This window comes from Asparagus officinalis, chromosome 8 (genome assembly GCF_001876935.1).
Source record: "Asparagus officinalis chromosome 8, Aspof.V1, whole genome shotgun sequence".
Lineage (NCBI taxonomy): Eukaryota > Viridiplantae > Streptophyta > Magnoliopsida > Asparagales > Asparagaceae > Asparagus > Asparagus officinalis.
The window spans coordinates 22,849,421-22,865,863 of record NC_033801.1 but is presented as its reverse complement, the minus strand read 5'-3'; the positions used below and the strand labels follow the sequence as shown (position 1 = coordinate 22,865,863).

Genomic DNA, 16,443 nt, shown 5'->3' with positions numbered 1-16,443 from the left:
ACCTTCTTTATCGCATTCACCAGTTTTTTCTCTGCTCTCTAAATTGTTACACCGATGCTTTCATTACCATCTCCTCATTCAATTCGATTGTACTCCACCAGTGATGTTACCATTGACACACTCACACTTTTTACGGTTTATAAGTGTTGTAGTTGTGTCTCCTTACTTTTCAATATGAATAAATTTTGATTAAAAGTTAAAATATTGGTTAGAGAAATTTGATAAGATTCTATAGTAATTTATAGTGATTTATGAAAGATGAATAGTTGTAACGTTTTTCATTATTAGTATGTAATGTCAAGACTTAGTGGGGGAATGTTATAATAGTAATTTATAGTGATTTATGAAAGATGAATAGTTGTAACGTTTTTCATTATTAGTGTGTAATGTCGACTTAGTGGGGGAATGTTATTAGTGGGTGGTTAAATGAAAATTTGATGCTAATAAATAGGGAGGTTATGAAAAATTAAGTATGTATATCTTAATGTATGCATGTATGGATGTGCTAGAGATGTATGCATGTATGTGGTTTGGAGGGTATTTTTGGAAGAAATATTTTAACATGACAACACACTTTTATAATAGTATTAGATTAGATTAGATTAGATTAAGTGTTCATCCCTTTTTCTAAATGTGTATTTACTATTATCAAATCATATGATGTTGCAAACTTGTTGCAAACTTTAAAATTAATTCTCTCATGTCGTTCTTAATTCCATGTCCAAACCCTCCGTTTATCCTCTCATATCCATTATTATCCTTGCCTACATGCCTATTACAGCCTCCCCTTATAAATAATTTTTCTAGTAATGGAATTCCTTGAATCAATTCATCTAACTTATCCCAAAAATCTCTTTTAGTATTCTCGAGCAACCCTACTTGTGGAGCGTAAGCGCTAAATATTAATAACCTCTACTCTCAAAATAATTTTTAACATGTAAAATATTATCTTTTATTATGTTATCTACAAGTGCTCCCACTCCATTTCTATTCTTTTCTTTTCCCGAGTGCCAAAGTTTACATTCCATCTTTTCAATTTCTCTAGATTTTTCACCTATCCATTTAGTTTTCTATAAACAAATTATACTAATCTTTCTTCTAGGCATTATATCTATTAATTCCATTGTCTTTCCAGTAGGTATATCTATAATCCATTTGTGTGTGTGTATAACACAAATACGCCTTTCATCCCTATGCGCGCTTGCTATGTAATCTGAGTTCAGACGAATTACGATAAAAGAACATCATCATCTCAACGTTGATAAAACACGGCTATCACACAAAAGAAGAGTATCTGTTTTCCCGTTCCCTTTCACTCATCACCCAGATATTGACCAACAAACGCAGAGATAATTACAAGCAAATATGCACCATGAAATCTCATAACGATTCACACGGTCTTATATCACAGGACACAAATAACATCAATCACGCATTTCAACTCAAAAAACAGATAAAAAGAGAGAGGAGGAGGAAGGGTTAGTATCAAAAAGGTTTTGTGATAATCCAGCTACACTCCTAACTTCGTATCTCATTTACAAAAGAGCAAACAGATACAGCAAAACGACAATAAGAAAAACAAAAGGACAAAACATGGAATCTGGATACATCACAAGCAACCCGCTTTCTGAAAACATATAACCATCCCATATATCCTATAGCAAACATCAACTTGGCAATTCTACAAGTTTTCGCATTAAATATTTTAAAAGGAATGAATAAAGGAAAAAGAGGAATCTTGAAATAGGTACATTATCATTTTTATCGCCCTTAAAAGAGGAATCAGGGTTCCAGCTTCAAGGAGACGACCCGCGATTGCCTATTACGCTTGGCAACCCTTACAAACACCACCGACAAACACGAGGGGGCCCACCAAGGCCTGCGAACTTCTTGCTCCCCTTTCAGGCATGCAACTGTAAAATACATACCATAATAATTGAGTAAACTTAATGCTTTATGTCAACGTGGGGGTTAGGAATTTGACAGCAATTCTATAACCCAAAAACCACCACAAGTATATCCAGATGTAAGTTATCAGATAAAATAAATAGACAACTGCAAATCGAAGGTATGACAAAGTTGATTTTGAACTGGTTCGCTTGTAACAAAGTAAATTTCTGTTCTCAATAAAAGTTACTAGTGTGCACCCCGTGCAAAGCACAGACCCTTTTTTTATTTTTGCTACAGCAATTCTTTTTTAAGTGCTAGTGCATCTTTTAAAATGCTACAGTATTCTGTTTGTACTACAATAGTAATGCTACAGTAATACACTATATTGTTTAATGTGGCATGAATAGTGAATCTTTGGATCCTCCTATCCTATAAGTATGGAGGAGTAGATTTACTTGCCCTAGAATGAATAAACTGATGCCCTTCTTTATATTGTTTTGATTATTTTGAACTATCTAGTTAGCTCTTAAAGTGATTACCCACAAAAGAAGAGAACAGAACAATGCATATCTATAATCACCTTTGTTAGTAGATTTTTAGAAAATAAGGCCCCAGGCCCTATTGCCTAAACTATTAACTTTCCGTCATACTCCTTGAACTATTTTTAGTCCCATCTTACCCCCAGAATTAGTGAATTCATTGTTGTTTACCTCTCAACTTTTTCAGTCCCACCTTAGCCCCTGAATTATTAACTTGCCTTGATACTCCTAGAACTATTTTTGGTCTCATCATGCCCCCTATATTATTAAATTCATTGTTGTTTACCCTTGAACTATTTTCAATCCCAACTTACCCCCTAAACTATCACTTTCCTCTCATAATTTGATTTAAATACCCATAAAGAAAAGTGATAGTTTAGAGTATAAGGTGATAACTAGGTCCCGCAACCGCAAGTGATAGCTAAGAGCGTAAAGTGAGACTTAAAACAGTTCAGGGGGTTAGACATGAACAAATTTAAATTTCAAGGGTACAATGAGACTAAAAACAGTTCACGGGGTATGTGGGGACAAAGTTAATAGTTCAGGGGGCAAGTAATGCGTGAAGCCAAAAAAAATAAAGATACTAAAAAATAATAATACTCATGGAGGGGAGTTTCTTCTTAAATCCTCCACCAACTAGGTCCATAAAGGGATGCACTTGAATGGGTGAACCCAGCCAACCAGATAGATCTAATATCAAGTTGTATCAATTTCCCTAAGAGCAAAGATAGACAGGGTGAATAATACTTGATTGAAGCTGGGTTGAATATAGATTCGGATCAAAACTAGCTATAGTTTTGAATAGAATAGTTCATATCATGTATACATCAAGATTTAAAGCGTATGCTCGCACACTTTCTGAATACTTTTTGGTCATTTAACCTGATGAGAAACCATTCAGAGATACACCAAGTTGGCAGAGATCACCATCCAATAAAACTAGTAACTAAACATATGCCTGAAATAATTAGTTTGCAGTTTGGGAGCATCAACCTGATGCTGGGCTTTACTTGAATGGGAAGTATATCTCAAGTTGCCAGGCCAGGAAGAGTACCTTCAGGCAATATAAGGATAAAGCTGAGAAGGAAAGGTATATGTCTGACTAAAGTTATAGCAAAACATATTAGTATACAACTCTTCCCTATTGTCTATTTAATATCTACAATGATATTTTTTTCATATATGTACTCATGCAGATGTCTCTTGGAATTTATGAAATGTACCTCAACTAAATTGTATTTGCTGAATGGTAAATCAACTCCAACTGATAGCTAAACAAATGGCATGATAATGCAAATCCTCTATTGCATCCCAACTAAGAGGTGCTGTCTGAACAAATTCTCAAATCTACTAATGGCTAACCATGTGATATTGGGAGAACAAAATTCTAACAATATGCAATAATGTAAACAAATGATAATATAAGTACTTAAACCAGAAAAGGACATAAACCTTTGATGCGTCTTAGCTCCTTGCAAAGAGTGATAAAATCCCCCCACTTCATGTGGCATCGCCTTATAAACCGAAGGATTTGTTCTGTTGTGAACATGGATAAGCTCTCCAAGTATTCTCCATTGACACCATTATCTTCAAAAACCTGGCGGTAACTACCAAGATTTATTTCTTCCAGCCACAAACCAACATCCTGAAATCATAGTCAAACTGTCAGTGACAAGGAGTGGACTCAAAAATTTCTAGTTCTTTTTTTTATCATAAGTTGTTCTATGCAAATTGACATAAAAAATCGCTGTTCAACATCAGCCGGATGTGTTACGTGCGTAGTCAGGTTAGATGAGTTTCATTCCATGAGGAGACTTTCCAAGGTTTATAATCTAATTTTTTTTCAAAGCATCTTGGACTATGCATTTCATTCCAAAGCAGCAAAGCCTACCGGTACATATCATCAGATAGGGGCAAGGTTTTAAATATCGGATGTCGGGTTCATGTCGCTCGGCCAAAATTCATGTCGGATAGCGAAAATCGGAGATATATCGGGGGACATGAAAAAAATATCGGATTGTCATATCGGATAGGTTGATATAATATCATAAATGGAATCTTCACATACTTGATAATTATATTGTCTAAACATATGAAAAAGTACATATGAGAAGGTCTTCATTTTCACAAGCAACCACCAAGTTTTTGCTTTTGCATAGAAAACCAAATAGACACTAGAACAGCTTAACTGCATATGTTTAGACAATTCTTATTAAAGTATAATAATTATCCAGAATATAAAAATTACTAATACAATTCTTTATACACAACTTTATTTATTAATGTAAAGATTTATTAATTGTTCAATTTAAGAATTTATGTTATTATAAAAGTCACTTCATAATTTTACACTCAAAGAAAAAGATTACAAAAAAAAATGTTCACATACAAAGCGCGTGCATTATACTAGTAGGAAAAAAAAGAAAATTCTACTGAAATTGAAAATTAAACTCGTCATTGCTATTCTAAACTACTTAACTGCATCGACTAACAATTGCAGGATTTTTATTATATATCTGTCATTTCTCCAAACAAGAAACTAGTAAAACCGAAGTATATGTGCAACTAATACAAATAAATTCATGTGTTCTTATAGCCTTCCATTATAAAGAAAACACATGCAATAACAAGTAATTAAAACCTACATGTAGCACCCATATGGGTAGTGGATGGGAAACAATGTGAAACTTTACATAAATAGAAGGTGAAAGATATTGCAAATCATATGATTTCAACATGTCAATGTGAAACCGATATTTCTGAATTTTGGCCGATATTTGATGGCCGAAATGTCGCCCGATATATCCGCTATTTTCCGACATGTCCCCGACATGACATCAAAAACACCATACGCATTAAATTCAACAATTTCGTGGCGGCTAGGCTCCGAATCCGCAATATCGCCCGCCATGTCCGACATGGCGGCCGATATTTAAAACACTGGATAGGGGGTCAATGATCAATTTCGAGACTTACAGTTACGGTACTTTAAAATAGGGTTTTGATTGCCTATATGCCCCCCCCCCCTCAAACAAACAAACCCACCCAAACAAAAAAACATTTGCCGGTTTACCATCTAAATCTGACTAGTTGCAAATTGACCCCTACATTCCCTAAGCTCGGAATAATCTACCCCTCAAAATTTCTATAGAGAATATACCTAGTATAACTGTGCATGACTGTATTTGTATATTTCCTGTTACTAGATTTTATGCACGTGCAATGCACGTGGTTATATACTGTGATTAGGTATTTTTGGTTTATTTTCTTACTAAAATTTATTCCTCGGTTACTCTTTGATAATAATTTTTGCTCACTTTGATTAAGTATTTTTGGTTTATTTTCTACTAAAATTTGTTCCTCGATTACACTTTAATTATTTATTTATTTGATGTTTGTTTGAATAGGCTACATCCAGTTTAAATTTTTATGTTGATAGTTGAATTGTCATGAGATAAATATAATCTAAAGCCAATTTAAATTTTTATTTCATTTGGATCGGCATGAAACCGAGCTTTGACCTGAGGAAGTAGTGTTATGAAAGTGAAAACACTTAAAAAATAACATTATAAAAGGAAGATGAATAATAAAGGCAACGAGCCAAGATGATTGATTTAAAATGGGCTAAAATGACAAAAAATGGTTAATAAAAAATCATAAACTGAAGATTAATGCTAACTCTAGTACACTTTTATATGATAAAAACATCCACATATACATATGAAAGTACTAAAATAGTTTATGAAAATCTCTTCTAAAGTTTCCGAACTTTACTAAAAAATAAAACTATTCTATAATAATTCACAAAACATTATCTTTTGTTACTTCTATTTTATTTTTTATCGAGTCGAGATCAATCCTTCTTCATCTTTACCTTTTTCCTAGCCAATTCTAGAGTAGTAGTGTCTTCATCGTCTACATCAATTTTGATATGAGACTGGAGCATGTTATCTTTCCTTGGGCTCATACATCTTTTGTCTTCTCGTCTAAATTCACAAAGAAGTTGAATATATTTCTTATATTCAACACAAACTTCTGACAATACGGACTTTGATTTTTTCCTATTTCAATAAGAATAAATGTTAATTTCATATATATGAAATTTTTATGCTTATAATTTATTACTTAAATAAGGTTAGGAGCTACCTCTTTTTTCTCTGCAATGAATTCTTTTATTATGCATCCAATAAGAATTTTTGCTGTCATAATGTTACATTTGCTTTGTCTGTGTCATTTTCCATGAGGATTTGAACTAAATACATTAAATTTTCAATGTAAATTAGCTTTAGATTATAATATTAATATTTAATTTTGATATATTTATTTCAAGAAGGGATATCACTTAACCTTGGTACTAAATCATCGACGATTCTACAACATTTATCATCTGGACACTTATTATTAATATCTTTATCCACTTTCTTATTGCAGCCTTTACAAACATAAAAACATGTAAAAACACTGCTCAACTCTATTATAAATGATAGTTATTGTTGCCTTAAAGGTGCGATAGTGTCTGTATATTGATAAATTATTCTTAGATTTAATTGTATGAATTTTAGAGTAGGTTTCTAAGATCATACCTCTTTCAAATGTTATAATGATTGTATATATTAGTAATTTAAAATTTTGTTGCATTTATAAAGAGCCTTAATGAAGATGCTTTTGTCTTGACAGCTTACTCTAAAAGAGCGCTGCATATTAGCTTTAAAAAGTAATATTTTTTTTCTATACGGTGTTATATGGACGTTTGTTTGGTTTACTTAGTATTCTCTTATTTCTTCAGTAAGTTGTATATTTGGATTAATATATATTATTGACGCAATTTACGATGACATGCATATCTCCTCTATAAATTTGAGACAGATATAAGGTGAATTTTATATTTAGTGACATTTAATAAGAATTTTACTAATGAAATATACTACTTTCATACTTAGAGATCTTGAATTCTAATAGTGCTATTACATCATTATCTTTGATAATGTCTTTAAGAATTGATCATACGTTAGTAGTCATACCCCTAAATGAAATCACACGCAGGGTCGTGATACTATATAAGAAAAAGAAAAGGGCTGATTTCATATTTTTTGCTCACGCAAAGTATAGTAATTTTTATTTTATCTTCTATGAAGAATGTTTCTTTGATGAGCACAAAGTTGTTCAATATATTCTTCAGGGGGTATTCTCTTCTATGAAGAATGTTTCTTTGATGAGCACAAAGTTGTTCAATATATTCTTCAGGGGGTATTCAGTCGGTGTTTCTTTGATAAATATAACTTATGTTAGTTCAATATATTCTTCAGGGGGTATTCAGTCGGTGTTTCTTTGATAAATATAACTTATGTTAGTGTTAAATGAAGTGATTCATGGACGTTCCGAATTTCATTTGAAATGAAAACCGCTTGATTCTTTTGAAGGATATCTCTAAATTTTCTAATAGTTCTCCGTACATAAATCTTTATAATATTTTACCTAATAAATATTATTACCAATAGAGATCAATATTTATAAATTATAATCAATTAATGTTAAGCTATTATATTATAGTCTTTTATCAGTTTTGATCAATATTTATAAATTATAATCAATTAATGTTAAGCTATTATATTATAGTCTTTTATCAGTTTTTTGTGATTTAGTCTTCTATCAATTAATGTTTATCAGTTTTTTGTGATTTAGTCTTCTATCAATTAATGATACTTATGTATTTTTGGTGTTCTAACATTTTGGTAAAATTATATGCAGTTACTTTAATTTATACAATAACATTAATTTTAATCTATCATATATATTTTTAAATTTTTATTATTTAACTGGATATTTTTTATCTGTTATTATTACTATTTTTTACCAGTATCAACTTGACTATTTTCAGATTCTAAAAAGTGATAGTAAACCTTAAATTATAAATATTTATATATCTTAATGAAAAAATATCACACAATTACTCTTTTCTTTGCCAAGTTCTAAATTTTTAGCTTTTTACTTTGTGTAATTTTAAACTTTTGAGAGTATTTTGTCTAATTTTCAAAACTTTTTGGTTTTTTTTTGTAATACTTCATGTAATAAACTGATAGTACGGAGATGTTTCATATATTTTATTAATATTATTTAAATTGTTGAGCTATAGATAGTTTTTGGGGTTTTAGGATAGGATATAAGTATGATTAGTATATATTATAATTTAAATTAAATATTTAAAATAGTACAGTGTAATCTTGACTATGGAAAGCTTTTCCTGAACTCGTGCTTTTAAAGGGAGTATGATTTTTTATTATTCTTAATTTTTCTTTTTTATAATTTTGAAAATAACTTTTGTCTTTTTAATTTGTTTGGTGGGTTTTGTAAATATCTCATCCACATTATGTACATTTGTAGGTCTACGTTGTTCCCAGGTTCGACCTTTAGGGGACATTATTTGTCTCATTAATTTATTTGTTTTTTACATATACGCCCTTTATTTTGTAGACATTTATAAATTTGGTATTTAATAATTTTATTTAGATTTATATTTCAATTTAAATTGTATCCTTATCTTCATACTATGTATATCCAATAAGAATTCATCAATTTATCAACTTACTCTTACTTAATAAAATAATATTTGAATTCCAATGATATTTTTGTCTACCGAAAGATTTTTTCGAACTCGTGCTTTTAAAGGGAGTATGATTTTTTATTTTCCTTAATTTTTGTTTTTTATAATTTTAAGAATGATTTTTGTCTGTTTAATTTGTTTGGTGGATTTTGTAAATATCACATCCACATTATGTACAATTGTAGGTCTACGTTGTTCCCGGGTTTGACATTTGAAGTAGACATTATTTGTCTCATTAATTTATTTGGTTTTTGCATATACGCCCTTCATTTTGTAGATATTTATAAATTTGGTATTTAATAATCTTATTTAAATTTATATTTCAATTTAAATTGTATCATTATCTCCATACTATGTATATCCAATAAGAATTCATCAATTTATCAACTTACTCTTACTTAATAGAATAATATTTAAATTCCAAGGATATTTTTATCTACCGAAAGATTTTCTCGAACTCGTGCTTTTAAATGGAGTATGATAACAATTAGAATTTTAAAATTATGACTAATCTTCCTCTCATTAACTTAATTAAGTAAATCTATCCTATTTGCAGGTTTACCCTCTAACTCTGACGATTTGCTAATTTGCCACCACATTCAATGAGATTGAAGTAATCTACCCTCCTAGATTTACTGTCAAAAACATAAACTGTGTGGCAATGTATTCCTAAATTTTCTATTAAAATAATTAGAACTTTGAAATTATGATTAATCTACTCCTAATTAACTTAATTAAGTAAGATTGGGAGGGAGATCGATGAGGTGGTTTGTTAGCGATGCATTGATCAAAAAGTGGTGGAGATGAGGGGGCAGGAAGGGGAAAGACGATGAGCAGGGAATTCGCTGGTGTGGGTAGAGTTAAGATTAGGAGAGAGTTAGAGAGAAAGGGTAAAATTGTCATTTTCACTACTATATTTGAAAACTAACAGAGTGCAATGATAGGGGTATTTTGGTTCAACATAGGGAATGCATGAGTAATTAGTAAATAGTTAGATTTGGAGAGTAAATATGCAAACAGGATGTATCAGAGGGGTATATAGGTAAAATACTCTTATAAGATGTCACATTATCATTCTACTAAAAGAAAATTATAGTAAAAAAAAATGAATAATATAGATACAACCAGGGGCAGATGCAAATATAGGTCTACGGCTGCAATTGCACCCCTAAATTTTACCAATTGCATGTAAAGCTTATAAAATTTATGATCTTGCCCCCCCCAACCCCCCAAAAAAAAGTTTTAAAAATTGCACCCCAATCTATCTTATAACACTTGTTAGTAGGAATTTGAATTAGCTTATAAAGTATAAGCCCATTTAAATTTCTAACAATCAAGTGAAATGAGCTCAAACATTAAAAGCTCAAAATTACAACACTAGAAACCAAGGTTTTAAATGTCGGATGTCGGGTTCATGTCGGATGGCTGAAATCCATATCGGATAGCGAAAATCGGGGATATATCGGGGGACATTGACTAAATATCGGATTGCCATATCGGGTAGTGCATATATGTATAATATCATGTCCTAATATAATCTAAGCATTCATAAATTCAATATAAGCATACTTTATAAATTCTATAGACTAAACATATAAAAAAGTAAATAATATATGGATTTGGGTTCATAAATTCTTTCTATCGGGTTCATAAGAAACACTTAAACTTGAGAACGGGTCAAACGGGTTTGGGTATTTATCACTAAACCCAAATTCGATAACAAAAAACAGATCTTAAAAAAAAAGTACCATATCGGCCGATTTTCAAAGCTAAAAAATAGGCCAATATGCCCGATATAACCCTGATATTTTCGATTTGACCCTGAAAACCGACATACGAGTTGAAAACGTCCATGTCGTGTCGGTCAAGCCCTCAAACCGATATGTCGGCCGGCATGTCGGACATGTCGGCCGACATTTAAAACCTTGCTAGAAACCGAAAAAAACACCAAGTGCTTATTCATCAGGAACTATAGTTTTATAATATTATATTTAGTTTTAGGTAAATGGATACTTATTGTCCACCACCAGGAAAAATTTTCTGGATCCGCCACTGGATATAACAACAGGCCTTGCTAACAAGGTCCTGATTTTCATCTTTATATATGCCTTCCTTATACGCACATTTTAATAGGTACATAAACCAGTAATATTTGGAAGTATCTGAGAGGAATCAATTGATGGTAAGACTCAAGAAAAACACGAGAAATATAGTGTTGTAGGATTATGTCTGCAATTTTCAATATCAATCACCACTCAACAAATGTACAGGTATTGGATTCATTTTTTAACTCACCCCATATGTATATAAAGGTCTCTTACCTAAGCAGCACAATCCATGTAAACCAATCATTTTAAATTAGATCATTTGTCCAATGCAACAGAATATGTTAGAATCTGAGTATTTCATATTAAAAATGTTTCCTCAAAACAGTTGGAAACATCAATTTCTTGAGACCCATTTCCCTCTCTTGATTTTTCTTTTTTTCCTTCCCCTGAGAAGGCATGCACCTAGACAATTAGGATAACATTATGTACAAGCTCATGTAAAAGAAGAGTTACCAGTGGATGTTTTATCTGTCATAAACGTACTCATTCTCTAAAGATCACAATAGTTATTGGGGATCTTTACTGAATATCAATGAAGTAAAGCATGGATCCTGTTAATACAAACTTAAATTTAATATGCATGTATTCTCTTATACATATTTAATGCCTATTTGACGCTGGATTATGAAGGGAGTGATGGATGGATTCCCATGAACAATGCGAATAAAAGGAGATGGAGAAGTGATAGGGATAGTTCGTAGAGTGGTAAACAAAAGAAGTAGACATTTATAGGCATGGATTAGGTAAGAACAAAAGGATATGATATTTATTAAAAAGTGGAGATGACCAAGGAGTAGCGCAGGGATCCTCATGAGCAATGGGGATCAAGGAAAGCAATACTTAAGAGATAGTATAGGGATAGTTCTAGAGTGGCGAGGAGTAGAAGTCGAGCTATATGGACAGAAGTTAAGCAAGGATAGTAGGATATTATAGTTGTTAAGTGAAGGAGAAAGTGTCCCACAAAGAAAAAAAAGATTCAGAAACAACAGAGTTTCTTGTCGTTGGTCTGCCGCTTCTGTCATTGAATCCCATCTTCAATCTGAGAAGTATCAAATAGAAAAATCAACTTTCATGTTGCTTTCATTATTATATTAACTCCTGTCATTTTAAACTCCACTTTATTTCCATATCCTGTCACACAAAAAACAGGATCCAGTATCACAAGGCACTTCATATTTCAATCTTTTGATGCTTCAGATACTTGCACATCTCATGACACTTCAAGACAGTTGAAGGATGCTCAAAAGATGCACAAATTTATATGTCAAGATATTATCATCCTTCTCATTTAATGTGAGGTATTTCATACAGAAAATGTCAAGTCTTGATCATAGAAATAAAGTTTTAAATAATTTGGCTTATCAAAGTAAGGACCAATTTGAAAGATGTCAATTCTCGATCATATGAGATAAATGCCTCTTTTTTTCCAGCTGGGCATGTGATGGTTGTGTTCTTTTGCCCTTTTTCGGACTTTTTTCTTTTTTGTATTCTTTCCTTCTCATCTTGTATGTGGTTTGGTTTTTTTGGATCGGCGGAGGGCGGGGGCGGGGGGGGGGGTACAGGAAAAAGGAAAAGCCCAATAGTATCTTATCAAGAGCCACCTAGTAAATGAGCAAAGTCCTTGCACAGAAACATAATAATGAATTTTACATTTTTGAAGGTCCACTTTTGCCACTTCTGGACATTCAAATATTTGACACCCACATCTCATGCCCAAGAAAGGTTAACATAACTTGATTTATGCAATAATCTTGATACCAAGAGATGATTTATGCAATAAACTTGATACCAAGAAAACAACAAATAAACTTCAAACTTAGCTTTCTTTCTACAAATACTGATATAAAAGTTTCTATGGAACTGGCATCTGTTATAGGAAAAAAACTGTAGTCAACAAATTATATCGAATGGTTAAATATAGTATCAACACTTAGTGTATATGCCCAGCAAGCATGGTTACACTGTATGTGGCACATAGCAGTGGTACATAGCAGGTCGTGGCATGAACTCGGTTATGCAATTCGCCACATAGAAAATTTAGATTTCCATTTTCAAAACTGTGTATTAGAAAACTAAAAACTAGAAAGCTTATTATACGTTTCAATGTTCTTCATACAAAATATTTGAATGCTTATTCTTTGTGAAGTTCATTCTTTAGTTTTGTTTTTCTTTCACATAGTTCATGTTGGGATCATGGCTCCATTTCACATTTTATTAACATAGGTATCTAGTTACAGTAATGTCATTAACTCTTATATACTATTGTGTGCCTCCCTTTACTCGATTGCGCACATTGCATTGCGTCTTGCAAAATATACACTTAAATGGGTTTCATATTTATAAGCAGTACGCCAATTTTGGGGAACTAATTCGTGTATCGTAGGGAAGCAATTCGCAAATGTACTAAGAATCGGTTCACAGAAACTGCATGACGGTTCAAAGAGGGGTCCAGGGAAACGCGCAACTATGCCATTAAGCCAACGATAATATGAAAGAACCTACTGCATCTCATTTTTTTTTGTGATCACTGATTATATCGATAACTTTTTATTAAGGAAGATGACTTTTGAACTTTTTGATATATATATATATATATGGTAATATAATATGCCTTTTCTTCTTTCATCTGAGTACAAGACAGTGGACAAAGAGAAACTAAGCTCAGACGACAAATTTTTTCTTCTTACTTTTTATCATCCTTATTTCCATATTTGTTTTTGTGGATACCTCAATTACTTGGTTTCCATCCCTCTTCATTCTTCAATATTGTCTATAAGAAGTCACAAAAGAGACTCATGGAAATCAACTGGACCATCTTTCGTGAGAATTCTGTCATCATAATATCAAAAGTAATAAATCCGTTAACTTCAAAACAAAGTTAACATTAAAAGTTACTCAAATATGATATTCATACTCCAAACTTTTCTCTTCAAGTAAAATTTTCCAGTCACGCCTCTTCCAGATTAGACAAATATGAGAGCAACACAGACACAGTAACATAGACTGAGGACCATCTATAGTATATCATGATATGGTTTCTCTTGTCAAGACTATTATAGACGCCTTTATTTTCTCCATAGCTTTCTATCAACTGACTAATATATACATTGACAGGTGACTAGCCTAGTAAATGGCCAAATGGGATTACTAACATTATCGAAACAATATCAGTTGTCCACTGCCTGGCATAAATTTTTTTTTTTCAAATCTAAGCAAGTTATTAGTAATTCTGCAAAATACTTTGCTATTGAATCTTGGGGACAGACAACGACTGCTAATATATTCTAATATTTGAACTTCATATCTTTTCTAACAATACTTCTTGGTAGATGGCGACTCTAATTTGATGGGCTAAAAATTACATGTATAATCCTCAAGCAATCTTTTTTTAGCACAATAATATAGTTTAACTTTAAATGATCATTTGAAGTTCAAAGCAAAAATATTTGAAGCACCAGCTCCATCCTTATGCAAGAAATTAACAAAGAAACGGAATAAAAAACTTAACCAAATGAGTACAAGGATGAAGTTGGGTATACGAACAACTATGTCACCGAGAGATAATTAGGATTGTCATTAAGGTATTGTTGTAGGGTCTCTGTCCAGGTAAGTCAAAGTTTCACCAGTAATCTAACGCAAAAAAGAACTTTTAACTTTGAAGATTCCTGAGATATTAGGTATAGCCTGTAGGATGGAAGTCAGGACCAAAGCATGTTCAAACAAAGAGGCAACAAGCTCAAACAATGATCTTTCTTTCTCACATTTATTTCAACATTAGTATCCTCTTGAAGTATTTCTCACCTCTATTTTTTAAGAGCTATGAGATTTGCCAAATATTGGGTTTTCTTCATTCTTCCACATTTATAAGAAAAGGCCAGAAGAAGAGATTCATGGATATACATTGGGCTATATCTTTGTTGAAGGTTTTGTCTTCATCATTTATAAAGTACCAAATGCTTTACAAATGCTTATGAGATATTTATCATCAAAAAAGTTTACTCCAAAACTTTGCCTCAGATTAGGTTTTTCAATTATGTTTCTTTTAAAACAGACACACATGATAAATCAAAATGGTTTAGGGACACTACAACAATAGTAATACAAATGCATAGGACTCATAGTACCAGGCATGAGGCATCATCACTTAGTTCTCGCTGTGATACAACTTGACACCCTCATCCTAACTGCCTTAAATATTATGATGTTCGTTCTCATGCCAAGACTGTTTCCCACATAAACTCTACCAACTTCCTAAATTAAAACAGGTCAATCAGAAAGTAAAAGGCAGATCGGATGCGGACACCACCATCGTCTTTCTAGCTTCCTATCTAAAGAAGAGAATTGAAATGCAGCAAAATGCTTCTTTATGAAATCTTGGAACAGAAACATTTTCAAGTCACTAAGAATGCACATACTAACATTTTAGCATCAGATTCTTTTAAAGCAGCACTTATTCAGAATTTGGTGAGCTATAATCTTAATGATAAATCACGTATAAAACAGCCAATCTTTATGTTGCAGACTATAGCAATAACATAACAAAATGAACTTCATGAATCTTTCAAAGTTGGACTAACATCCTAAAAGAACTATAATCTATCCCTCATGCAAGAAAATGTTTTTAAAAAAATGGAGTCAAGAACTTAGTGGCAGTTCCTTTGGGAGACTTCTTTTGTGAATTTCAAACTCTGTAACTTTATTCAATCAGATAAACAGTCTTCTTTCAACCTAGTCCAAATTTGACTACATCCAAATATGAGGGAAGATATTTACTAATCAAAATCAACAAACAAAGAAAAAAGAGAAATTAAAGAGGGGAAATTTACAAGTCTTTCTTTAAAATCACAAACTTCACTCCAAAGCACCGATCGAATAAGTACCTCAACAGTCCAGATGAAGAAATCCAAGGGCTCAGGGGGCCGCCCCTTGCTCATATCGACCCTTCGCATGCGGAACCCTAGAATTTGAATGAAGTTTATCAAATTTCGCCAATAAAGCGACCAAAAGAAGATAAAAAAACCCCGGGAAATATCCTCGAAAATCTAAGTAGCGAAAAAATTATACCTTTAAGAGGAAATCGAAAGATAAAAAACCAAATTGACGAATATCACAAGCTGATCAAGCTCCAAGGGTGGACCTGAGGAAATTGGAGAGGTTCGATTCGATTTCCCCCAAATTGAAAAAAGAGAAGGAATCCAGTTTTTTGTAAACAATTTTGGTGAGTAGGAGTTTTTCATATGCACCCTCGACATATTGCTGTTTGTGTTTTTACATTGTTCTTAGAGTTTTTTGTATTTGCAGGTTT

At 32.2% G+C, this 16,443-nt stretch overlaps 1 protein-coding gene across 1 annotated transcript; it reads right to left on the bottom strand.

The window, feature by feature from the left end:
- On the bottom strand, positions 1,484–16,352 carry LOC109820235. Its single transcript, XM_020386357.1, has 4 exons — positions 16,203–16,352; positions 16,019–16,095; positions 3,882–4,074; positions 1,484–1,913 (listed from the first exon to the last, which is right to left on the bottom strand). Exons 2-4 carry the CDS (start codon positions 16,085–16,087, stop codon positions 1,783–1,785), a joined length of 393 nt encoding a protein of 130 aa, XP_020241946.1. The 5' UTR covers positions 16,088–16,095; positions 16,203–16,352; the 3' UTR covers positions 1,484–1,782.